The following is a 24,808-nucleotide window of genomic DNA, read 5'->3' as shown; positions in this document are numbered from 1 at the left end:
GACAGGAGTGGTGGTATCAACCAGCTGTGGATCCTGCAGGGAAATAGCTCTCACTCGAGCTGAAATGAGTGGAGCAGAGAGCTCTGTAGCTGCAGATGCTCAGGTGGTGTTCCCATGCATGTGCTTGTTGGTGCTCTGCTATCAGGAAGCAGAAAACCAGCGTACTTCCCACTAACCTGACAGCCTGAGACAACGTCTCATTGTTACCCAGCAGGTTCCAAAGGTGAAGAGCTCCTCCAAACAGACCCCTGTGGGGGTCTTTCCTGTTGGAAAATAAGCACAAGCTCGTTCAGCTGCCCTGCCTTTGGAGGAGTGGCATCAGCTTGGTGCTCATCTCTAGGGATCTGTGACCCTGCTGTCTCCTGGGATCTTTCCTGATGTTTCTTTTCTCTCTCTCCTGGGCAGAGGGTGAAGAAGAGGAAGAGGATGAAGAAGAGGAGGAGGAGGAAGAAGAGGAGGAAGAGGAAGATGAGGAGGACAAAGACCTAGATCTGATGGATGAAAGCATGGAGGGCGACACGGAGCTGCCGGGTTTCACACTCCCAGGGGAGACCTCCCAGGATCCCATAGCTGGCCTGGAAAACCCTGTGGCCCAGCTGGCTGGGGTGTCCTACCAGGTTCCTGACACCATCGAGTGGGAGCAGCAGAACCAGGGTCTGGGTAAGAGAAAAAGCCCCTTCTCCTTTTACTTTCCAGAAGTCATATCTCCTGCTCTGCACTCTGCACGAGACAGTCCCTCGTGCCAGGGAGTCCCAGGGCTTGGCTCCCAAGCTAAACACAAAGCTGGTTCATTAATGGACAAACCCCATCCACCAGTGGACAACTGGTTGAACTGGGAGGAGTCCCAGGCAGCGTGACCTGAGCTGGCATTTTGGGGGGAATGTGAATACTCCAAACCTGCTCCTTCGTTCCCAGAGCTTAGTGTTGTCTTGCTCCAAGGGTAGACAAATAAACAACCTCTCAGGCGAGGTTCCTGGGGAAATTTCAGTTCCTAGAACTAATTTATTCCACCTAGGAATCAGTGTTTACATGTGTTAAATCCATGCCATGCAGTTCAAAGCTGGTGTGGGACAAGGTAGAGTTTGGAAAGGAACTTGCTCAGCTTGGCTTAGGGCCAAGGAGTATTTTCCCAGCATACTCAATTCCCAAGCCAGACCCCATCACCAGCAGTAGGAACTTCCCAGGTGAGTTTGTGGGAGCTGAAGCACATCTCTGGAGAGGGTCTTTGTGTCTCACTGTTAGAGAATTAGCTGTTCTGAGAAGCTCATCAGCTAAAGAAACCCCCAAACTCTTTCACCTGTTGTGCATCACATGTGTCTGTGTGATGTCTGTCACTTCCCCTGAATGTTTCATTCTGATTTAACCTGGTGGTTCTCCCCCTGTGATGCTGTTTTCCAGCCTGCTTTAATTTGCTTGGCTTCCTTTGAACTGAATCAAAGAGTGTGCTTCAAGAACTCCGTGGGAGGGTTGATCTCAAGAACTCCATGGGAGGGTTGGCCTTTGAGGGCAGGTTGAGTTTGCACCAGATCTGATACTTCCCTGTCCCATTAAATCTTGCTTGAAAAAATCCCCTGTTGGGTGGTTGCCGTGTCAGATCTGTTTCACGTGTCCTGTTATCCCACCAGGCTGCACAGGAGCTGTGTGGGGGCAATAATTCCAAATATTTAAGGGTTTCTGGCTGGCTTTGGCAAGCTGGGTGGGTGAAAGAGGTACGTGGCAGTGCTCAGAGGGGAGGTGTGTGAGGAGCAGGGTTAGGGTGGGAGTTGCATCAGCAGCTTCGTGTTCTGTTCTCACTCACTTCCTTGGTGCAGACACTTTCTCCTGAGAGAAAACAAGACAGGAGCAGCATATTTTCTGCACTGAGCTCTGTTGGCAATGGTGAGAAGGTTGCATTAAGCTTGAACCACCTAAAGCTCTTTGCCTGGTTCAGGATCATGTCAGGATGGGTGTCTTAGCAGAGCTTTGCCTCTGGGTCAAATCCTGGCTAAGGGTGCCAGGGCCTTGCAGTGTGTTTTGAGAGAGGCAGCATTTTGCCAGACACAAGGTGTGTCCCCCCAAACACCAGCCATCCCACTGTGCAGTGTGGAGGAAGATGGCACTGATACCTCTTCAGGGATCTTGGTACATTTAACCACCTCAGCTAGGGTGTCATCTGCCTTGGAGGGTTGTGACAGGAGTCATGTTCCCAGGACAGGGTGCAGACAATGGGTCAGAGGGTGTCTGGGTACTGCTGGAGATGCTGTTGTGTGTGATGAACTGTTGCCATGAGCTTTGGGGCTGGGGAGGAGGTTGTTCTGTTCACAGCTGATGCAGGTCTGAACTGGGGTCGTGGCTGCCTTTCCAGGTGCTGGAGAAAGAGCAGCTTTCAGGGTAGGAGACGCCTGGTTTGGATTGGAAAGGACTTTAAAAACCATGTTGTTCCAACTCCCTGCCATGGGCAGGGACACCTCCCACTGGACCAGGTTGCTCCAAGCCCCATCCAACCTGGCCTGCAACACTTCCAGGGATGGGGCAGCCACAGCTTCTCTGGGCAACCTGTGCCAGGGCCTGCCCACCCTCACAGCCAAGAATTTCTTCCTAAAATCTAATCTAACCCTGCTCTCTGTCAGTTTAAAGTCATTCTCCCTTGTCCTGTCACTCCAGGCCCTTGTCCAAAGTGCCTCTCCAGATCTCTTGGAGCCTCTTTAGGCACTGGAAGGGGCTCTGAGGTCTCCCTTGCCCAGGTGCAGACCTTGCTGGAGGATGCCCTTTGCAGTTTCTCCTCCACAAATCTGCTCCTGAATGTGCAGCTCTGATTCAGTTTCTGCTGTTTGATATTTCATCATCCTGCAGCCTTCATCCTCCACCACCTTCCCTCTTCCTCAGACCTTGGAGAGGCCATCCTTCCAAAATGTTAAGACATGGAATAAACTGAGGATTCTTCTCCCTGAGGGATGTTCTATTGACCCTTGTGCAAGTTGGAGGAGGTCTGTGTGAAGCCTGTCAAGCTGGGTCAGCTGCTGAGCACCCAGTCCAGGCACCTGGAAGGACTGGGCAGACTTGGAAGAAAACTGGCTGGGTTACTTGTCACCAGCTCCAAATGGTTGGAATTGCTTTTGTTTTTAAGCAGTTGCAGTCTGTGCAAACATCCACGAGGGAGAGGATGAGGCTGTGGCTGAGCTGAGTTCATCCTTAGGACTTAGATGGGAGTTCTGTGCAGTGGTGGAGGGGACACAGTGGGATCAGTCTCTCCTTGACTCACCCCTCTTATTCCACCAGGTAAATTCTGTAAGGAAATATTTGTTCGTTTTCTGTCTGGATGACCTCAGATGGCTCTGTGATTCTGCTCCCTTCCCCATCTCCAGTGGGCAAAATGCCCACTGGGAAATTATTTGTGTTTTAGAGGCACAAAGAAAACAGAACTAGGTGGGGGAGATTGGAACTAAACCACCTTTAAGTTCCCTTCCAACCCAAGCCATTCCATGGTTCTGTGGCTCTGTGATTCTGGGAAAACCTAAGTGTGCCTGAGCTCACACGGATAATCTGAGGCCGTGGAATGAGCTGAGCCCAGGTGGTGGGAAGGCTGATTCCCTGGGAATGTATAGGGAATGGGAAATGCTGTCACATCTCTGTGGCAGTACTGGGCTCCTTTTCCCTGAGATGCTGCTGCAGGAGTGTGGCCCTTCCCCTCTTCCCAGTTTGTCCCAGGTAGGAATTTCTGCCCTGCTTCCCCTGCTCTGGGTTTGTGGACACCCATCAGTCCAGGCCTGGTCCTGGTTGTGTGCTTCTTTGTGGGGTGCATTAGAGAAAGAGGAAAGGTGTAAAAAGCATACCCAGCCTGTGTCAGCAGGAATTGGATTGTTCAGACCATAAGAAATGCCTCCCCAAAGCTGGCAGGAGGCTGGAAGACCTGCTCCTATTGTTCTGCTGGAGCACCTGGAGAGACCAAACACCCAGTGCAGGGCTTGTAGAGCTTTAGATCTCCCGGGTGGGTGCACGGGCTACTTCTCTTTGAAACCCTTTTTCTCTGAGTGATCTAAAGGTGCCTCTTTGGAATCAATTGGCTCTTATTTTAAGGCAGCCTGGTAACCACTGGACATCTCCAGATGCAGCTCCAGGATGTGCTCCTGCCTGCTTCAGCCTTGGTGCATCCCAAGGAAGAGCTCTGTGTGTGTCTCTTCCTTCCCCAGGGAGTGCTGAGCTGGGAGGAATTTCCCATATTGTGTGAGTGAAACGTGGTTTAGAAGGGGAAGTTGTTCTGCTTCACCTGGGATACAGCACAGGAAAGGGAGAACTGGAAAAAAAGATAATGGTGCCCAGCAGAGTACAGGGTGAGGGTGCAGCAGCCAAGCACCAAACTTTCACAGCTGACATTTTCCGTTTTTAAAACACTCTGCACCTGTGTCTTCCTCCTGGGGATGCATCTGTCCCCCAGCCTTCAGAGTTGTGACATTTTAACGCTAAAACCTCTAGTACAGAGGAGCCCAGAAGTGTTGGAGTAGCTATCCTCAGGTCACTTGTTATTGAGCTTGCTTGGTGTGATGGCTGACACACTGCAGATCCCCAGAGAACGAGGAACTTGATCCACAAAACAGCTTGGCAGAACAAGAGACAGTTCAGATTTTTGTAGTGGACAGTGAGAAAGTGCTGGAGAAACAGAATCATTAAAGCTGTCAGTTCTGGGCAGTCAGATGGTCCTACATTAACTCCAGCTGAGCAAAAGCAATTTATAAGCACCAGTAACAAGACTGTCAGTTTTACAGCCCATCAGCTGACTCTCTAACCAGCAATGTTGAGACAGAAAGTAAGGCAGAAAATGAGAGAATCTGTGCCTTTTGTAAAATAGGAGCCCTTCTGGTGGCCTGCAGCTCTGGGGAAGGAAGGTCTGAATATGATTTGGGATCTCTTCTGGTGCCCTGTTCAAATGCTTTGCCTCCAGAGGTTGCCAGTGAAGGACACAGCAGTACTTTGGGACCTCTCTGCATTCTGTGTGAGATGACTTTGACCTCTCTGTACTCATTTCTTGATTTCTGTGTGGGTGATGTGTGGTAGGAAAACACTAAACACTTGGAGAAACATCAGAGGGGCAGGAAGACCAGGCTGGATGGGGCTTGGAGCAGCCTGGTCTAAGGGGAAGGTGTCCCTGCCCATGGCAGGGGTTTTGGAACAAGATAGTCTTTAAGGTCCCTTCCAAGCTGAACCATTCTGTGATTTTATTGTTCTATGAATCTTGGGCTTTTGAGAAATAAATTAAAACCCCAATTTCTTCCCTGGCACCTCTTTTGTGATGGTTTGTGCATTACCAGGACAACTGCAGTTGGTTTGTACGGGTTCAAATCTAGTGAACAGTTCCTGGTCCTTTAGTTACTCCTGATGAATCTTAAAGTAGATTGTCCTTATTGTACCCCACCATGGAAATGAAAACCCTTTACTTCTGTTGGGGGTGACTCCTGTGACCGTGCTCTTCTCCCAGTTCTCAAGTGCCTGTAACTGTTCTTAATTTAATGACCATGAGCCAAGACAAAAACATCCCCAGGCTTCCAAGCTATTTGTTGATGCCTTACTGCTTGCATCATCCATGTCCCAGGATGAACAATTCCTGCTATCCACAGTGAAGTGACAGCAGGAGGTCTGGGGCAATTTACTGAGCCTTTAATTGTCCTGCTTTGGGACGTGCAGTGGTTTACTTTGTGCATTTCAAATCCGTGGAGTGGTGACAGTGACATTTTCATCTTGAAGCGATACAGAAATGTGATGGTTGGCTCAGGTTGCCAAAGCAAAGCCTGTTATGGTGGGCTTTACTTGTTAAGATGTGGAATTAAACTACCAGTTGCTTATCCTTGGCCACCAATAACAGGAGACAACAGCAGTAAAGAGAAGAGAGACTGATTTGAGCCATAAACCTTAACAGAAGAAACTCCATTTTTACTCTCAAAATCTTTTATGGGCAAAGAGGAGCCACACCTCATATATATACATATATATATATATACACACCAAATAATTTATTGCTAATATAACTGAAATCTTTAGAGTCCTTGCTTCTGTGGGTCCTAAGCTTGGTGGTTTCACTCAGGGGTTTGTGGTGGCTCAACAACATCTGGAGTCCTTGGCCAGGAGGAGTACGAGGTTCACTTTGATGTTCTTTTTTTTCTCAATCTTGGGCCCATTTGATGTAATTTTTGTCTGTTTGCTGACGTGGTTTTGCACCTTGCTCTGCAGTTCCATATTACATCTGAATTTGCTGTCTGCTGCTGGATTTTGGGTACGTCAGAGATGATTTTTTCTTTTTTCGGTTCTCTTTTTAACCCTAAACCCATTTTTTTGTCCATGTCTGCACTTCCTTAGCTGAGCATTGGTGTGTTCTTCACCTCCACCTGTAGCCTGTGAGAAGTCACCTGAGTTTTCCTGGTTCCACAGCGTGGGCTGCAGGTGTCCATCTACCCTTGTAGTTATTTCACCCAGTGGAGTTTGGACCGTCCCTGTAGGTGGGGGTTTGGAGACAAACAAAATACAAACCAGCAATTCAGAAAGAAGTTATGAAGTGTGACAATGCAATTCAAACCATGTAGCTTCCAAAATATAAACCATGTCTGCATTTCATATTTTTTTTTGTGCTTTGGCTGTTGGTTCTTACCCTAATGGGAAGTCACATAACTCTCTCACTTAAGCTGTGACAAGGCACTTGCATAATAAACACGCTTTTAGAATGTGAATTTTATTTTTTATTTTTTATGATGGATAAAAAAAATATCTGCAGGTCTGAGCAGCCCCTCACAGAGAAAATGGCTCTCACTGTATTGCAGATCTGTGGCTGCAAATTACACTGCATAAACCATATAACAGATGCCACTGGCTAATGATGGTGAGGCAGGGAAGCAGAGGGACAGCAGTGGAAGATGATGAATATCTGAAATGTCATTTTTACAGGAAGACAGGATTAATGCTTCTATGGGCAAAAATAGCCAGCCTTAGGAAGGCAGGAGCTGAGGCTCAGAAATTAGTAATATGTTCTTTAATTGCTGCCCCAAATGGATCTATTTTAAGTACTCCTACAGCTCGTGGTATTGGAACATCAGAGTGCCTTTTAATCTTTAATGCATTTATCTCCTCAATCACCCTGGGAAGGGTGATCTGTGTCTTAAAGGTGGTGAGCAAAGCCTTGGAGAGGCCAGGTGACCCCATTGGTTTCATGAGAGAGCCTTTAGCAGAACAGGGATTTGAAGAGAGGGAATTAAATCAGTGCTTGGGCATTGCTTTTCCCTGCTGGAGGAAGGATGTGCACACCTGCATTCCTCCCTGCAATGGGAGCAAAGGGCCACTCAGAGTCACCATCCCAACAGAAGGGACCGAGTCCAAAGGAATGGCAGGAGAGAGAGGCTGGCAGGAGCCTGGGGGAGGAGTGGAACCAGCCAATTTTCCTTCCCTACGAGGCAAGTACAGCTCCCTGCAGCAATCCTGCCCTCTGCAGCACTGCCCATGCATGGGGGAGTTTTGGGGCACCAGACACAGGGCCATGTGAGGCCTGGGGACCAGATGGTTGCAGACCCAAATGAGCAGTCTCAAAAAAAAAAAAAAAAATGTAGATGATTATTTTTCCTGTCTTTCTGGGTGCTTCAAATAATTTATACAGTTCCATATGTTCCTTGCTGGCTCCCCTTCCCTCTCCCAGGCAGCAGGAAAGCTCCCATCATCAATCTATGCCTAACTCGAGTCTCTGTCCCTCGTGAGGGATGTGCACTCTGTTTGAAATGACTTTTTTTACTAAGAGATTGTTCATGGTTGCACCTCAACCCTGGAGCAGACTCATATTTGACCAGGTTTGCCCTGGCAGAGGAAATTCTGCATCCACCTGTGACCAGTGATGGTCCTCTCTGCCAGCTCAGGGTGGCACTCACTGTTTCAACAACACTGCACCTCCCAGGAGGAGACAATTCCTCTTTGGAGGTGGCTTTTTCTTCTCATAAAATTTAATCCCATGGTGTTTTGGGGACTGTTTCTCTTTGAGGTTGCTTCTGTATTCGACCTTGCTTGTGCTCTGAAGGCAGCTGAGATGAGGAGAAAGCAGAAATCGAGACCAAGGGAAAGGAGTAGGGATGGGGGAAGTGGCAGAGTCCCCATTCCTGGAGGGATTCAGAAGATGTGTAGGTGTGGCACTTGGGGACATGGATTAGTTGTGGGCTTGGCGGTGCTGGGGGAACAGTTGGATTGGCTGATCTTAAAGGTCTTTCCCAACCTAAATGATTCTGTGATCCTGTGAGTAAAAGAGAAAAACTGGAGGGTGTTTGGGTGATTCTCAGCTCAGCTCTCAGAAACAGGGGACATAAAGCTGTTGCTTGCCATACTTTATTGTAAGGAAGGGGGAGAGGGCAGCAGGGCCCTTTCCTCATGGAAACCTCCATCGGGAAACTCGGGCTGATATTTTATCCTGACATTTTTGATGGGGCATATCAAAAAACAGCAGCACTAAAACACCTTTGGATGCATTATTTTGAAATAGCATCCCATCCCCAAGGTTTATGCATCTGGTTAAACCTGTGTCAGAGCAAGACTAAGCCCATTTGTTACCAGCCCTTAAGTGCTGCCTTCAGAGCCAAGGGAGGATTTATAGGTGTTTGCTTGAGTTCAGCTCTGCCTTCCCTCCTCTCCCTGCCCATGGAGAAGATGGAACCCCATCAGATAGGGTGCTAAACTGGAGTTCAGAAAACACATGGCTGTGGCACTGGAGGACATGATTTAGTGGTGAACATGGTGGTGCTGGTTTGATGGTTGGACTTGATGATCTCAGAGGTATTTTCCAGCCATAGTGATTCTCTGAAATTCACCCTCCTCAGTGTGCTGGGGAGCACAGAAAGGCAGCCTGCAGCACCACCACCCTCCTGTGTTTCCCAGCACAGGAGGACTCCTTCCGACAGGCTTTCTGCTGCACCTCCAGTTGCTCTTGTTGGCCCAAGAAAGCAGAGCTGGAAAACTCAAGCACATGTCTGAGTGTTTCTGACCTTCTCCAGCTGTCTGCCTCCATCCACCCATCCATCTGCTGCATCCTTTAAAGTTAGGATACGTCCACCTTGGAGCACAGCTTTGCATTTGCTGCTCCAAGTGATTTGTCTTGGTTTTTTTTCCTCCTGGATGAAGGGATAGGGTCCATTGGCCTGTGCAGAGCTCTGTGCTCTGAAGGCTGGGCTGCATCTGCTGCCTGGGCACCATCTGGGTTCCTGCACGGTGTGGTGAGGCAGAACATCCTTCTAGGCTGTCAGCTGCCTTGGCACTGCCTACCAGCACTACTGCAATACAGATCACAGTGTCTTTGCTCTCTTTTTAAAGTCTGCAGTAATCCTTTTCCTTTCTCATCCCTGCAGTTTCGGTGTGTTCACGTCACAGCTTTGCATCTCGGCCTCCCCTTCGGTTTATACGTGTCAGAAAACTTGGCTGCATTCAGACAGAGGAGCTGCTTTTCATCCCTCTCTCCCTTTGGTTTTAGTAATCACTTTAGCTTGAGTGAAGAACACAGGCAGGGCAGTAGCTTTCCCTGGGTGAGAGTTACTAATTTTTCCTTTATGTGCTGGTCCGTGTGGCCTTTGCCATGCAAAAAGAGACTTGTCCTTATGTTGGAGAAATCACATTTATTTTCTGATAGAGATCTATCACTGCAGTGCAAAAGATCTGTCTGTTTTCGTGGCATTAAAAAGAAAAAAATGGAGAGAGGGGGACATGAAGGTTCATCAGCCTCGAAATGCCTCCGTCCTTCTGGGGATTTGCGTCAGAGGCTGATCTTTGGGGTTAAAATGTTGGCTCCGTGGCAGAGCTGGTGAGAGAAAAATAGGGGAGAAGAGCTCTTTGCAAAGAGTAGCAGGGAGAGAGAGAGGTTAATTTATTGAGAGGATAGTTTTAAAATATTCCTTCCTAATGAGAATGCAGATCCACTTTCTGCTTGGCCAGTGAAAACCGCAGGTGAGTGATGCTGGACCCGGCTCCCCTCTGGTGTTTGCTCAAACTCAGACCCTTTGAGAATCAAAGGAGATCCAAGTTCCTGCCTGGAAGGATGCTCTCTTGAGATATATATATATATATATATGTACAAGTCTTGCTCTGCCTGGGAGTGAGTGAGGAACATATATTGGAAATAGGTAAATGGCTCAGATTTTGTCTGACAATAAAATAATTACCTCAAACCTCCAGCAATTGTTGTGCTGCAGAAGTGCTGAGTATCAGCATTAATCACAGAGAGGGGTCGATACGGTGAGAATTACTGGAGGTTTTTGCTTTTTTTTTTTTCATTTCCCCTTGTTTTTTGAGTAACTCTAATCACAGCCTCATCCAAGGCTGGCACGTAATAAAGGGTTTCAGCGAGGCTGCTCCCTGATAGCACATCATTTATTTTAATATATGGGCAGCACCATCTGTGCTTGAGGCTTTATTAATCTGAAGTGAGGCCAAGAGGTTCTCCAGTTTGATTCCTTTTCGAGGCTGTTTTTCCCATATCCCCCTTTCCCCTCCTGACCACTCAGGCTGATTTTCTCACCCAGGTATTTGCAGGAGTGGGTGCTCAACCTTCTGCTTGTCTTAGCAAGGGGCTGGATGCAGTACCTGGGGCCACCCACAGTGTGTGTCCCCATGGGACTCCCTGTCTTGTTTAGCAGTGTCACATGCTGTTCTGCTGTCACTGTCCCCTTTAAGGTGGATGTACTGTTGCATCCATCATTCCAGCTTCGGATGATCATGCCGAGGTGATCCAGACGATGCTCTGAGCTCCCTGTTGGCAGCCCAGCTCAGGAGCCCTGCCCTGGCACGTGTGGCATCCTGGTGGCCCTTTGCACGTGCCAGTTATTCCAGCATTTCCCTCGGCACACTTTGGGATGGGAATAACACCAGCAGAGGTTCTCCAAAACCCCTCAATGGCTTCCCCACACCACCCACTGCCCTGCCAGGGGACTGCCCCCCTTGAGCTGCCCTGATGTTGTTCCTTTGCACCCCAGCTGTCCCAAACCCAGACCTGAGCCCCTGCTTTGGTTTAGGATCAAGGAGGGATCTCAGTGTCTGCCCTTCCAGTCCAACCAGCAGCTGTTTCTTTCTGTGAGTGAGGGGGTTGCTTTGCCCTGCTCAGGTCTGGATTTCCCTACAACTACCCATAAGCAAGCTATGGAAAATTATAAGGTAGGATTCAGGATAAATGTGCTGTCAGGAAAATACCTTTCTTGTGGGTTTTGTTTTTGTCTGTGTCTATTAGAACTAGTTAAGTGTACAGTCTCTTTCTAGTTTTTGGTTTTAGGGAGTGTTGGGTAGAGGGCCAAGTATAATATTAGACCAAGTGAATATCCTCAGTGAAGCAATGCCTTCTGGTTATGTGTGCTCTCCTGGAGCCAGAGTGTGTTCCTGTGAGTGCTGTTTATGAGGCCTGGATTTTATTAAGTGCCAATAACACGCTGTTGATTTAGAAGATCTTTTGGGGTTTGGTGGGCAAGGATGGAGTCCAACACTCGACATCTACTCCCTGTAAGTGTGTGCAGCTGGGCAATATCTAGGCTGGAGGTGTGTGTGTGTGTGTGGGGGGTTTCTTTGCCAGACAAAATGAGGCTGCATAATTCTGTACCCTTTGCTGCATTTATTGTAGCCAGCAAACCTGGTTGCAGCCGTGCTGGGGGACACATTCCATCCTGTGCCTCGGGCTCGTGGGGCACCAGCTGAGCTCATGCACGTGGGCTGGGCCTGCGGTGACCTCGTGGTGACGTGCCAGAGGTGAGCCAGGACAGAGCACCTGACCTTTCCCAGGGGCTGGCAATGTGCCTGTGGCTGGTCTGCGTGGCCCAGGGGTTCTGTGGGAACCTCTGAAGGCACAGCTTGCGGCGACACCGTGGCGAGTCACCCCTGCTCAGCCACACGCTCCACCACAGCTGGGTGGACTCAATGATTTTAGGAGTCTTTTCCAGCCTAAACGATCCTGTAGTTCTATAATTCCAGTCTGGAGCAGGAGAGGCAGAGATTAATTTAATTCCTAGCAGACAGAGGCAAGGCAGGAGCATATTTTGCCGAGGTGCATAACTTAATGGAGCAGGTAAAAGTCAGAACCTCAGCGGGCAAAACTGAGCGCCGCTCTGGCGACTGCTGTGCCTCACAGCCTTGGAGCTGCAGTGAGGGCTGTGAACACCTTTTCTGGGACCATGGACTGTTTTTCTTCAAGCTTAGCAGGGCTGCATCGCTGGCTCCTTGTGTCTGACCTCGGACTTTGCATCCTGACAAGCTCAGAGCAGAAGCCACAGTGGTTAAGTTTGGCCCGGGGTTTAATGTCTCAAACGATGCCAGATCACCTCTTCCTGCCTGCAGGAGGGCTCTGCCAGCACCAAGCAGCCAGAAATGCCTTCAGTGGCAGCACAGAGCTTGGGATGCACTGCATGGCTCCTTCCCAGGGCGCTGCAGGGAATCCTGTTCCTTGAGATGTCTCCCAGAGCTGTCCCTGCAGCCAAGTGGGAGCTCCTGGGGCAGAGCATGGATGTGGCCCAGCACAGATGGTTGGACTTGATGATCTCAGAGGTTTATGATTGGACCTGATGGTCTTAGACCTTAGTGGTTCTATGAGATGCTGCAACACCAGCCATTCAAACCAGAGCTGGCATCCCCAGTTCAGACCCCTCTGCTGTAGGCAAAGCCCACTTCAGCAGTGCTAATTGGCAGCAGCAGTGATTAGTTATTAAGGTTTGGTTAGTCACCACTGTGTGGGCTCTGAAGATGAATGTGAGGGTTTAAAAAACAGTGGGACTCTGAATTTTTTAATATATTCTGAACCTGCTTCAAGCTCCTGCCAGCAGTTCCACTGGATGTATTACCCAGCGTGGGTGAGCAGTAGAGTTCCCTTGTCCTTATCTCCCTGGGATGAGCCAGGAGAGGTCTGCAGCTTCCCACAGTGCTCCTGAGGGTGCTGGAGGCCCTCCTCGTGGCCTGGCAGCTCAGTTGTTTCCCTCCTCTGCTCTGCACTGGGTAAAAGTTAGATGGGATATTAGGAAAAATTCCTGCACTGAAAGGGTTGTGGAGCACTGGAACAGCCTGCCCAGGGAAGTGGTGGAGCCACCATCCCCAGGGGGATTTAAAATACATGTTTATGTGGCACTTGGGGACATGAGTTAGTGGTGGGCTTGGCAGTGCTGGGTTGGTGGTTGGACTCGATGATCTTAGGGAGCTTTTCCAACCTAAATGATCCTGTGATTTGATGACTGAAACCAGAATTTACTAGCAGGGTTCCCAGGTGGCGAGTGCTGACCCTTCCCACCCTGTCCCATTACCCCAAGCAGTGATGCAGAGATGTTCTCCACAGTCCCTCTAAGCTTGGGATGGGTGGGTGTTAATGCTCAGAGTAAACATCCCTTCTGAGTCATGGGAAAAATAGGATTTATTTATGCCTGTGCAAGCAGGAACGTTCAGATACTGTTTCTGAAAGATATTCTGGAGAAAATCCTAGGGACAGCCAAGTTCCAGGGGGAAATTTAGTCTGAGAGTTCTTCTTATTGTTAGTCCTATCACCACAAGAGAGGGAATTTAGCTGGTGAGCTGGGAACTCTTGGCAAGGAGTAGAAATCAAAGCAAATTCTCTGCTCCAAATCCTTATGAGAGAAAGGGGAGGGTGATATGGTGGGAACACACCGGCCTGGTGGGATGTGGGGGAATAAAGGGACAGAGAGAAAAACAACAACCAGCATTTTGACTCTGAATGCTCAGTGCCTTCCTGCTCCTCTGTGCCTCTGGAGAAGGATACAAGAGAGCTGGAAAAAAAAGGATAACCAAAAGGGCAAACCAGCAAGAATAACCGGAGGATAAATGGGATTCTGTGCAAGGAATGAGTACTCAGACCCTGCCCAAGGCTGGCAAAATCACAAGGGGTGTTGAGCAGGGTAACAGCAAGTGACTGCCCCTGATGCCAGCCCTGGGGAGCATGACAAGAAAAATTCATAACAAATTATCCAGTTCATCACTACCCATGGGAGAACACCTCCCCACAGGCTGCTGAGGATGCTCACAGTCTGTGTGTTTGCTTTTCCAGTTGGGTAGGTGATTTCAGGGGGGAAAAATCCATCCCTGTGTCTGACTCTGGGAGTCTCTGAGCCCCAGGAGGGTGTGCAGGGGGAGCACTGCTGGGTGATCATCCCATTTTCCTAGACAGCTGGTCACTGTGAGCCCAACCTTTGATCTGCCCCAGACTGGCTGCAAGCAGAGCCTGATCTCCTCATCTGTTTGATTACTGGCAGTGCTGCTTTTTTTGTGTGTGTGTCCTTGAGCAAATCACTCCCTCACCCCGTGCCCGAGTCCTGGTGTTCGTAGGTTGGACAAAGTCAATGCTCTGTGGAGGGTTGTTAATTTAGCTTCTTTTGGGCAGATTCTGACTCTCTTTGTGTGTTTATAGAGCATTTATCACGTGTGTGTGTCATCTCAGATGGCCTTTCAGGTGCCACAATAACAGGAATGATAAACGAGAAATCCCGTCTCTTCCTCCCTGTGTTTTTTTGCTCCCTGTATGTTTTGCTCACAAATAAATAAATAAATAAATAAATAAAAATATTTGCTCATAAATAAAATGTTGACAGACAGGATTCTGTGTTGAAGCCTGCTAAAGAGGAAAGATGTGACTGCTGGATCAGAGGGAGAGTGAGGTAGGGAAGTATCAACTGGGTGCATTTTGGCTTCTCTGTGAGCATCTGCCTTCAGAGATGGGATGTGAGGCTAAGCTGAACCAGTACAACCACTCCTACTTTCTCTTCCTTTGGCACAAGGGTTCCCCCCACAGCCCTTAACCACGTGCCAGGGGCAGGAAACCCCAAAACTGTCTGATTTTGCAGACTGGCAGGGAGCTGGCACTCAGGGAGAGAAAGTACCTTCCAAAGCACTTATTTACTCAGTGTCTCTCAGATCCACCAGGCTCCACATAAAACATTTTTACACTGAAACTAGAGGTGGGACCTTGTGGATAAAGTAACTCAGGGACCAAAGACAGGCAGCTGAGTGCAGACATCAGTCTCTGTCACCCCCTTCCCTTGCTGAGGACTCGGCACATTTTCTTTTGTGGCCAGGCTGCCCTGTGGTTGCTGTCACTGCTGGGCTGAGTTAATTTCCCTCTTGCAGGGCCTTATCTCAGCTTTTCAAGGCAGAAAAGCTGGTGCAATAGCACAGGAAGTCGTGGCATTTCCAGCAAGGCTTTGCTCTGCTTCACAGATATCTCTGCTGTTCCCAAATACCAAATGGAAATGTTCCTGTGCATGTAAATTGCCCGTGGATTCCCAAAGCTGGTTGTGGGTCCAGCAGCTCAAATGGAAATGCATGGGTTGTTGCTCCTTTAGTTTTAGTGGATTTGTTTGTTATCTTTTGGAAATGGACTTTGAAAATGAGACTTAAGCTCCTGTATCCCTTCGGGTTACAGGTAAATGTGGACAAATAGCATTTCTCAGTCTGGAGAGATTTATAAATCAGGATGTTGTGATGAACTGATTTGAGTCAACAGTTGTTTGGGTGCATCAATCAAACTCCTAACTAGGCTAGATCAGTCATTACCTAAATCTGCCAGATGATTCATAACATTATAGGTTAAGGCCAGTAATTCATCTCTCATGTTTAGGACCAAATTCCAGAAGGGCTCTGCAGTTTCGTTGCTTTGCGTACTTGTAAAGAATTTCAGATTTCAGGTGGCCTGTGGAGGTTTTGTTTGTGATGTGGAAAAGGCAGCCTTTCCCCTGGGAATTCCCTGTGCAGAATGATAAACCAAAAAACTGCAGCTTATCCAGGCAGAGCACTCTCCTGACTGATGAGCTGTGACACTTTTGTAGCAGCCAAAAGAAACTTCTGGTTCCCAACTTGTTCTGGGCCCTGTGTTTTTCTGAAAGATGCTGTTGGATAAGGATTTCCCTCTCAGGGAAGAAGCCTTCAGCTGCTGCTTCTTGCCTTTTTTTTTTACTTGTGTTGCATTTTCTTACCTCGTGGGTGGTGCTTTGTCCTTACAGACCTCCAGACCAAAGGGGAGAGTCACCTCTCTGGGCAACCTCCACCAGTGCCTCACCACCCTCACCCAGAATGTCTTCCTGACATCTCAACTGAATCTCTTCTCCTTTAAAACCACTGTGCATTGAGGCCACTGCAAAAAATGAGTTTTAAAAGTGTCCTCTGCTTGTTAGGGCTTGCCAGTGACTTCTTTCTTTGTCTGCCTCTGCAGAGTTTGTATTTCTGGAGGATTGATACCACACTTGTCAGGTCAAGAGAGCTTTCTGGCCCATTCGGTGGCCCTTGGAAACCAGGCAGCACTGAGTGGCCACCAGCATTTAGATAATAAACACTTCTTGCTGCTTTGAAAGCAGATGGACCTCTGAAGCTTTATCCAGATAATTTTGTGAAGGGTCTCACAAATTGTTTCTTCGTTATTTGAACAGATGATGGCAGCAGAATCAGGAGTTCATTCAGAGATACTCGTGTTCCAAAATGTCTTCTTAGAGCCACTTCATATCACTGTCCTAATCAGAAAGGGCTCTGACCAGTCCCAGTCAGGGTGGTGCCCTTTCAGGATAAGTGAATTGTTACAGATCATCTTAATCTGCTTGGAGAAACTCCAGATCCGTTCGTTTCTGAGTGGAAGGAGTGGGATGGAGAATGCCACGGCACCCGGAGTGGATGCTGGGGGAGAGCAGCAAACCCCACGGAGCCTGGAGTCACACAGACATTAATCACACAGGAACAGTGCTCTGTGCCATCTGTGAAATGAATGGGAAATGTGGGTAACAGAGGAGCTGAGGGTAAATTAACCCTTTCACCTGCAGGGCCGTGCAGAGCTGTCTAGGAGCTGATGGTGATTTTAGAAGGTTCAGTGGGGGGCAGCAAACTTCAGCAAGATTTTGGGATATTAATTTGTCTGCAGATCCTCACTCATAACTGTTAGTAAGTGCTGGAGGGAGGCCTTGCTTTGAGGCAGCCCAGGGCACCTCTCAGAGGGGTGGATTAAATCTGAGGGGACACCAGGAGTTGCAGGGTCCAGGTGAAAGCCAGGCACTGCATTGCTTTGCTGCTGAGTCCCACCAGTATGGTTTTACACCATCAGCCCCAGGAAGCCAGGCTTGCTTGTCCAGGGGTAGAATTTGGCATCTTGCCATTTTGAAATGCAGAATGAAAGGAGGTCCTACCCTGGTGCAAGTTGCCCATCTAACCAGTAACCAAAATTGCTCCTCCCCTTCAAAGCATTTCCCTTCAGAGTTTTTTTTTTGGTGTTAAAGTGTTTGAGATCAGCCATTTCCCCCTTTGCAAGCTGAAAAGGGAGCTGCCCTCTCCACCTGTAGTCAGCCAAATATGTTTGTGACTCCTTTGTTTGGATAGACCAGCATGAGACTGTCACGTTCTGCCTCCTGCAGGAGGTTTTGTCTGTCAAACTTGCTTTCTCCTCAGCCAGTCCAGATGCAGTGGAACCTTTTGTTTGACTGCCATCACTCGGGTGTCTGAGTCATTATTACTGGGAAATGCCCACAGAATTATATCTGTGCTGAAGATATTTGCAGATTTGCCCTCTGCTTTCTTCTCTGGCTCTGAGTCTTCCTGGCTCCTTTTGGCTGGAAGTGGAATCATAGAATCCCAGAATGGTTTGGGTTGGAAGGGACCTTAAAGCCCATCTCATTCCACCCCCTGCCATGGGCAGGGACACCTCCCACTGTTCCAGGTTGCTCCAAGCCCCGTCCAACCTGGCCTTGGACACTTCCAGGGATGGGGCAGCCCCAGCTTCTCTGGGCAACCTGTGCCAGGGCCTCACCATCCTCACAGCCAAAAATTTATTCCTAATATCCAGTCTAACCCTGTCCTCTGGCAGTTTGAAGCCATTCCCCCTTGTCCTGTCCCTCCAGGCCCTTGCCAGAAGTCCCTCTCTATCTTTCCTGTAGGCTCCCTTCAGGTACTGGAAGGCTGCAATTAGGTTACCCTGAAGCCTTCTCTTTTCCAGTCTGGACACTCCCAATCCTCTCAGCCTTTCCCCATGGGAGAGATGCTCCATCCCTGGAATCATCTTGGTGGCCTCCTCTGGACTCGCTCCAACAGGTTGATGTCCTTCCAGTTCAGGGGACCCCAGAGCTGGATGCTCTACATCCCACTAGTGCTCTCGGGTTTGGATTCCCATTCAGTAGATGAAGATGCTTGTTTATATTATAGAACCGTTGTGAGTGCAATTAATAAAGCTGTTAAGCTGAAAAGTAGTGGAAGAGCTAAATATCATCACATAATGAGACCTCCTTCACAGTCAATGATGTGAAAAATGATTTCTTGCAAAAGAATAACAAATTGCTGTGGCTTTTTACCCTAATTGTAGATGCTTGATTCTAATTTGTTGTTTGTCATTTCCATGTTAATGAAGAGTTTTAGCTATAATTACCACATTTATGGCAAACAAGACATTATCATTTACCGAGGCTTGTGAGGCACCGGCTTCTTTAGGAAGAGAAGAACTGATTAATTATCCTCGTTGTGCAGCCCCAGGAAAGATCTACAAGTCACAGTGTCCAGCTCCCTGTGCAGAACAGGTCTCGTGCAAGAGGCTTCTCAAAGCAGGGTGATGTCATTAACCCTCCTCTGCATCTGGGGAGCCGGGACTCAGACACGAAGGAACTTCCCGGAGCACTCAGCAGCGCTCCTGGTGCCTGAATCCCCTCTGGACAGCATTTTTTCATCACTCTCACAACACAAACGACAGCCAGAGACGTCATTTTGGTTGGCACTAGGTTCCCCTTGTTCGTCCTAGTTATCCTAGCCAGGGAGACGATCCTCAAGCCCCATTCTCTGGTGAATTGCTGAGATTCAGCTTGATCAGGGATTTGTTTGACTCCCATTGGAGGTGATAGGGAGTTCATGGGTTTCTTTGTCCCTGTTTAGCTTCACTACTTCCTTTCTGTGGCTCTTCCTCCTGTCCTGGTTCTTGCACAGTGGGATGTACTTATGGAACTCGTTGCTGCTCCCTCTCAGCCTGTCCCGTGGCTGAATGAGCCAGGAGTCTTTTGCTTTTCCTTTTAAGAGAGTTTCTGGTTTTCCATCCTGGCTGAGAAGGGCTGAGCACGTCTGTTGTGGACATGTCCCACGTGTGGTTTTTCATCACCTGTCAGGGAAGGTGGAAGATGTTGGGACAGCAGGAATGTGGTGGTGCTTTACAAATATCTTCAGGGTGTGGTGGGTGGCCTGGGCCAGAGGCCTGTGCCAAGTTTTGGGGACATATCCAGTGCTGGATAGAAAACTGTGATCCTGTGTGTTTAGGATATATTACAAATTAGTGATTCACCTCCCTAGGACCCCTCAAAACGGGGAGAACTCTTTGTTTGTCTTCACTTTTTCACTCCTCTTCGTGCTCTGAGTTCCTCCCTGTCGTAGCCTGGGTTCAGAGCCCGGGAGGTGCCATGGAATGTGTTCGAAGTGGGATAAATCAGTGGGCACTGCCTTCAATTATCCCAGCCTGGGCTTGTTCCCTGCACAGGGCAGGCTGGGAAATCTGGCAGGAGAGACAAGGCATGAGCACTGCCAGGGCTTCCACAGGGATCTGAGACAGCCAGCAGGACTGTGGAGCATCCCCAGGGATCTGGGACAGCCCTCAGCACCGTGCCTGCCCTGAGCAGCAATCCCTGCCTCCCACAGCTCCAGCCACCTGGATTTGGGGAGGCTGAGCACAGAGGGAGCTGGAGGAGAGCACTGAGTGCACTTCTGCCAGGATGCCACTGCTGAGATCCTCGAGCAGCTTCTGCAGCTCGTGCTTGGAGCCACTTCAGCCTTTCCAGTCAAACATGAGATGTCCTGGGCTGCTTCCTGGAGGAAGAGGGCAGAGAACAGATTTCTGTGAAAGGGTCCCTAAGATCTCAGCATGAGCTGCAATGTGACTGTGTGACAGCAGTAGGGAAGAAAGTGTTTTCTCTGTTGTGTTCCTGAAATGTCCTGTCACCCAGCTCTGAATCTCCAGCTTCTTGTAAATGAAATCATCAGGAGGGAATGGCCCATGGAAGTGAAACAGGGGGGGATTTGGTTAACTTGATTCTGCTGTTTCCTTTGGTACGAGATGGGATTAAATCACTGCCATTCAGATGATGCAGTGATTTCTGCTCAGCTTATCTCGGTATATCTGAGCTTATACTGGTATAAGCATGCATCTGCAGTGCCAGAGCAATTTCAGCTTGTCTCAGAAATGAGTCTAGAAAGACTGTGTTTAGGGCTTATCATCTCTTCTGGGACCAGATCTTTCCTTCCATCCACCTGATGTTGGATGGGAACGTCCCTAAGCACCTCAGTGGACTTGTCCACCAAGGAGACCTGTCCTGTGGCCAGCCCAGCCTGGAGGAGAACAGGAAGAAGTCTCCACCCTTGTTACACTTTGGTGTTGTGGTGGCACCTGGGAGCCACCTGATAGCGGGATCTCACCTTGCAAGTGCTTGGGGACAATCAGAGGGGCCTCTTCCCTCGTTGCACCGTGTCCCCATAGACCCCTGTGCTGTCACTGGCAGCGTTTTCTCCCCTTTGCAGGTTTTTCTTCCTGGCTGTATCATCCTCCTGGCACCACTGTGAGGTTGCACTCACCAGCAAAACCACAGCCCAGTCAGGAGCCACTTTTCCTCGTGCTCACTGCACTGCTGGCCACGGCTCCTGCAGGCCTGGGAGTCAGGAGGGAGGTGGAGACTCCTGAACCTCCAGAAATGCAGCACCTCAGGGTTACGTCTCAAAGCACTCTCTCAATAATCAATGAGAAAAATGTAGTGCAGTAGAGGCACAACTGGACACTGCCCTGCCTGAAATGCCACCCCTCAGCATGGCCTTGCCTCGCCAGTCCTGGGCTGTTCGGTAGGATCAGCCCAACAACTTGCAGGTGGACTGCTGTGGGGTGGGGAGTGTGGTGGTGCTGTGGGGTGACTGCTGCTCCTTCAGAGCTTGTGGAGCTCAGGGAAAAGCGGGTGATGGATCGAATCAGGATTCGATACCACTTCACTGCAAACCCCTTTATCTCTAACACCAGCCTTACAACGTGGATGACAAATGTGTCTTGAGCTAAGATTTGGATCAGGGTGGTGGGAGACAGAACGGATTTGGTTGCAGTGGATGGAGCACCTCTGCTGTGGAGACAGGAGGAGAGAGTTGGGGTTGTTCAGCCTGGAGAAGAGAAGGCTCCAGGGAGATTTTATTGCAGCCTTCCAGTACTTGAAAAGGGGGCTTATAAAAAAGGAGAGCGACTTTTGGCATGGGAAGACAGTGACAGGACGAGGGAGAATGGCTTTAATCTGAAAGAGATTTAGATGTTAGGAAAAAGTTGTTGACTGTGAGGGTGGGGAGGCCTTGGCACAGGTTGCCCAGAGAAGCTGTGGCTGCCCCGTCCCTGGAAGGGTTCAAGTCCAGGTTGGATAGGGCTTGGAGCAACCTGGGCTAGTGGGAGGTGTCCTTGCACATGGCAGGGGATTGGAACTGGATTATTTTTAATGTCTCTTGCAACCCAAACCATTTTGTGATTCATGAGTCATGTATGATTCTCTCCTGTGATAATCCTCTGCTGTCCCAGGAGCTGCCTTTTCCCTTGAATATTTCCCAAGGTCTGAGGTTATGAATCAGAAGACAGAGGTTTCTGAGCAGGGAAGGCTGCAGAGCACATGACCTGACACCACACCCCTGCCATGGGATAGGCCCACATCCATGGGAAGGCTACATGGGGACAAAAGACCCAAAAGCAAAATGTCCCATGGAGGTGGCAGTCACAAAAGAGCTACAGGGTGGCACAATGTCCAGAAAACAAGGGACTTGTGGTGCTGGCTTCCATCCCACCCCAGGCACTCTGCTCCTCGGGTGTTCAGGCTGCTGCGGTGTCGGGCACAGCGTGCAGTGAGGCACAAAACCTTCACCTGGGTGGTGACTCTGAGATCACCTCAAACTATTCCTTAACATCAGCCCCTTCCACTGGGAAATCATTTTAAGGCAGCTGCCAGACTCCACGTGGGGCTTGCCAGCAGCAGGAGTGAGCACATTCCCACGGGAGGGGCTGATTCCTGCTGGCAGTGGATCCGCCACCCTGGTGCCCGTGGATTGCCCACGGTCACTCAGCTTCCTGTAGGCACCAGACAGCCTGGCATGACAAGAATTATGTCTCTGATTTATGTTTCATTTCAGCCAGGGCTGTAGTAACACTTCCTGATGCATCAGATCCCGTCGCTCGGCTTCTGCTTTATCCTGGTCTGACGTGGCTGGAAGGGATGCGCAGAGGGACCACCCTCCCCCACTCCCTGTGCTGTAAATTTGGGATGGCAGCGCTCATTCAGGATGCATTACAGGGAGAGCGAGGCATCATTCACGCTGCCTTGGTGCTGTGTGTCATTGCCTCCCTGTCTACCTCACTTCCAGGCACGAGGCCTTTCTGTGCCATGGATTTCCTGGAGCTGGGAGTCTCCTCAGCAGTCTGCTGGTGCCCGGCCCTCCTGTGACCTTCTTGCTGCCCTGCCCTGCGAGCAGTGCTGTAATTCCTGCAGTTTTGCTGTTTCCTCAGGGGATAAAATCTACCAGGGACACAGGCCATTTGTAGACAGCAGGGATAAATCACTGGACCTGTAAACACTCTGTAAAATCACTGTGCAGCTCCTGAGATCCTGCTCTGGCCGTGCTCTCTCCTCACTGGTTTGCTTTGCCCTTTGCTCATTCCCCGTCGCTCCTTTGTGGTTTTCCTTGGGCCCATTCCCACAGGTCTGCCTGGAACATTAGATGTAGTTGGGAATAGTTTTGGGAAAACAGGAAGGGGGCAGGTTTAGATTGGATATTAGGGAGCAGTTTTTGGCTGTGGGGGTTGTGAGACCCTGGCACAGGTTTGCCAGAGAAGTTCTGGCTACCCCATCCCTGGAAGGGTTGGATGGGGCTTGGAGCAACCTGGGATAGTGGAAAGTGTCCCTGCCCGTGGCAGGGGTCTGGAATGAGATGATCTTTAGGGTCTTTTCCAACCCAAACCATCCTGTGATTCTATGGAAATCACTTTCTTCACCTGCCTGATGAAATTATTTCCTTTCTCTTCTCATCTTCCCTGGCTGCATAAGGATGTTTTTCTCCACAGATTTTCAGACTTTGCAGTTGTGAATTTTCCTGTAAGTGGAGATGGGAATTGACCACTTGGGGCTTAATACATAGTTTGGTCAGGTTCACACTGACCTGAGTGCACAGTGGGTAAGGCCTTGGGTGGATTAAATGTAAGAGCATCTTTTCGTGATCTCTTCAACAGCATCGAGTGTGAAGTCCAGGCAGGGACAGGTCGGTGAGTAGCAGGTGGGTGTCACCTCTTCCCTGGATTCAAGCTTCTCTTGGGAGCATGCAGGATTTTCTCTGACTTCCTGAGGTACCAGGACACTGCAGGTGGATAATGTGACAGCAAACCTGGCTGGGGCACCTCTCCTGGTGGAATAGTTCAACTCTGCTGAAGTTGATGAGATTTACCACAGAATCATAGAACAGTTTGAGTTGGAAGTGACCTTTTCAAGGTCATCCACTCCAACTTCCATATAGGGAAAGGCTGGGTTTGTGTTGTTGTCCTACATTTCATATTCCTTCCTGGAGAAGGAGTAAGATCAGGTTCAATTTCTGTCTCAAATGCATGCTCAGAGCAGCAGAGTTCTTCCCTCTTTGGTCCTGTAATTACTTAAGAGTTTGTTTCTCCTTGCAAATGTCCATTAAAGACTTTTCTGGATGTTTTATCTTCAGGAATAGGTAATACAGTCTGGGTGGATGCTAATGAGGGTAGGGAAAGGAAAATAGATTTGGGGTTCCTGAGCACTCCAGGCACTTCATTGCTTAAAATAATGGCATCCTAAAGAACATTTGTTTCCCAGTAATCCCTTTTTACTGTGATTTAATATTTGTGCTGTCTTAGCTCCCAGAACATCACACCCAGATGGAAGTGTTACAGTAGGGGCTGTTAAAATGACACGAGCAACAAGAACAGAAAAGACCTGCTGGGTATGATCTATTGTACCCTTAATGTTCCCGTGGTAAGGATGGGAAATGCAGTAACAGAGATTAATTTACGTGCCCATAGTTCTACCAGAAGCCAATTGCAAGCCTATTGAACTGGTGTCAGGGACCTCAGCTCCCCATTTGATGTTTCATCACGAGGGCATCGAGTCACAGTGGGAATCAATGTTCAGTTCTGGATGCAGGAGGAATGTGGGATCAGTAACAAACATAGGCAAGTTCATTTTCTTTTTGTGACCAGCACTGGACAGTGCTCCTGTTGCCAAGTATTTGCATGAAAATGAGTCCCTGCCATAATAAGATCTTATTTTTAGCATCTAATCGATGCTCAGGGCTTTGTGGTTTAATTACTGGAATAATTGTTTGCTGAAAACACAGTCTAATATCTGTTTTCTTCCTTTAAAGGTCAACTCCATCATTTTCCTCTCCAGCCATTTAGTACTTTATTGATCTTTATGTCATTTCATGGGGAGTGCTGCGCCTTGCCAGATGTAATAAAGGCCAAAACTTGAAATAAGAAAACTGCATCCTTTCCCTTAAATACAAAAATGGAAAAATCCCCTATTTCAGCCTTCCTGGCTGCAGGCAAATCCTTCATCCAGTGTCCCCAGGAAAAATGATCCTGAAAATTACTTTTGTTCTTTGTGGAAGGAAAAAAAGCACACCACAAGTCTTTCCCGAGCCTGATTAATACCAGACATAAACTGGAGCACAGAAAGAAATTTTGCAGTTCAGCTGCTGATCCCTTGAAGCAGATAAGGCTGCAGGCTCTGTCAGGGGGGCAGGAAAGTCTGTGTGGTTCACATTTAGAGAGGGCTGGATGAGAAATGCCCTCTTCTTTCAGTAAAAAGGGAATATCACATGGCTT

At 48.9% G+C, this 24,808-nt stretch overlaps 1 protein-coding gene across 1 annotated transcript in view; it reads left to right on the top strand.

Moving 5' to 3' along the window:
* ARMH4 (armadillo like helical domain containing 4) overlaps positions 1–24,808 on the top strand; it is a 62,487-nt gene that overhangs the window by 22,938 nt on the left and 14,741 nt on the right. The window contains 1 exon segment of the mRNA XM_050336249.1: positions 406–660. Coding sequence (XP_050192206.1) covers positions 406–660 — 255 coding nt within the window.

The sequence above is a fragment of the Myiozetetes cayanensis genome, unplaced genomic scaffold (assembly GCF_022539395.1).
Source record: "Myiozetetes cayanensis isolate MyiCay16 unplaced genomic scaffold, myiCay2020 scf6-25, whole genome shotgun sequence".
NCBI lineage: Eukaryota > Metazoa > Chordata > Aves > Passeriformes > Tyrannidae > Myiozetetes > Myiozetetes cayanensis.
Note: the sequence above shows the minus strand (reverse complement) of the source record. Positions and strands in the feature narration are given on the sequence as shown.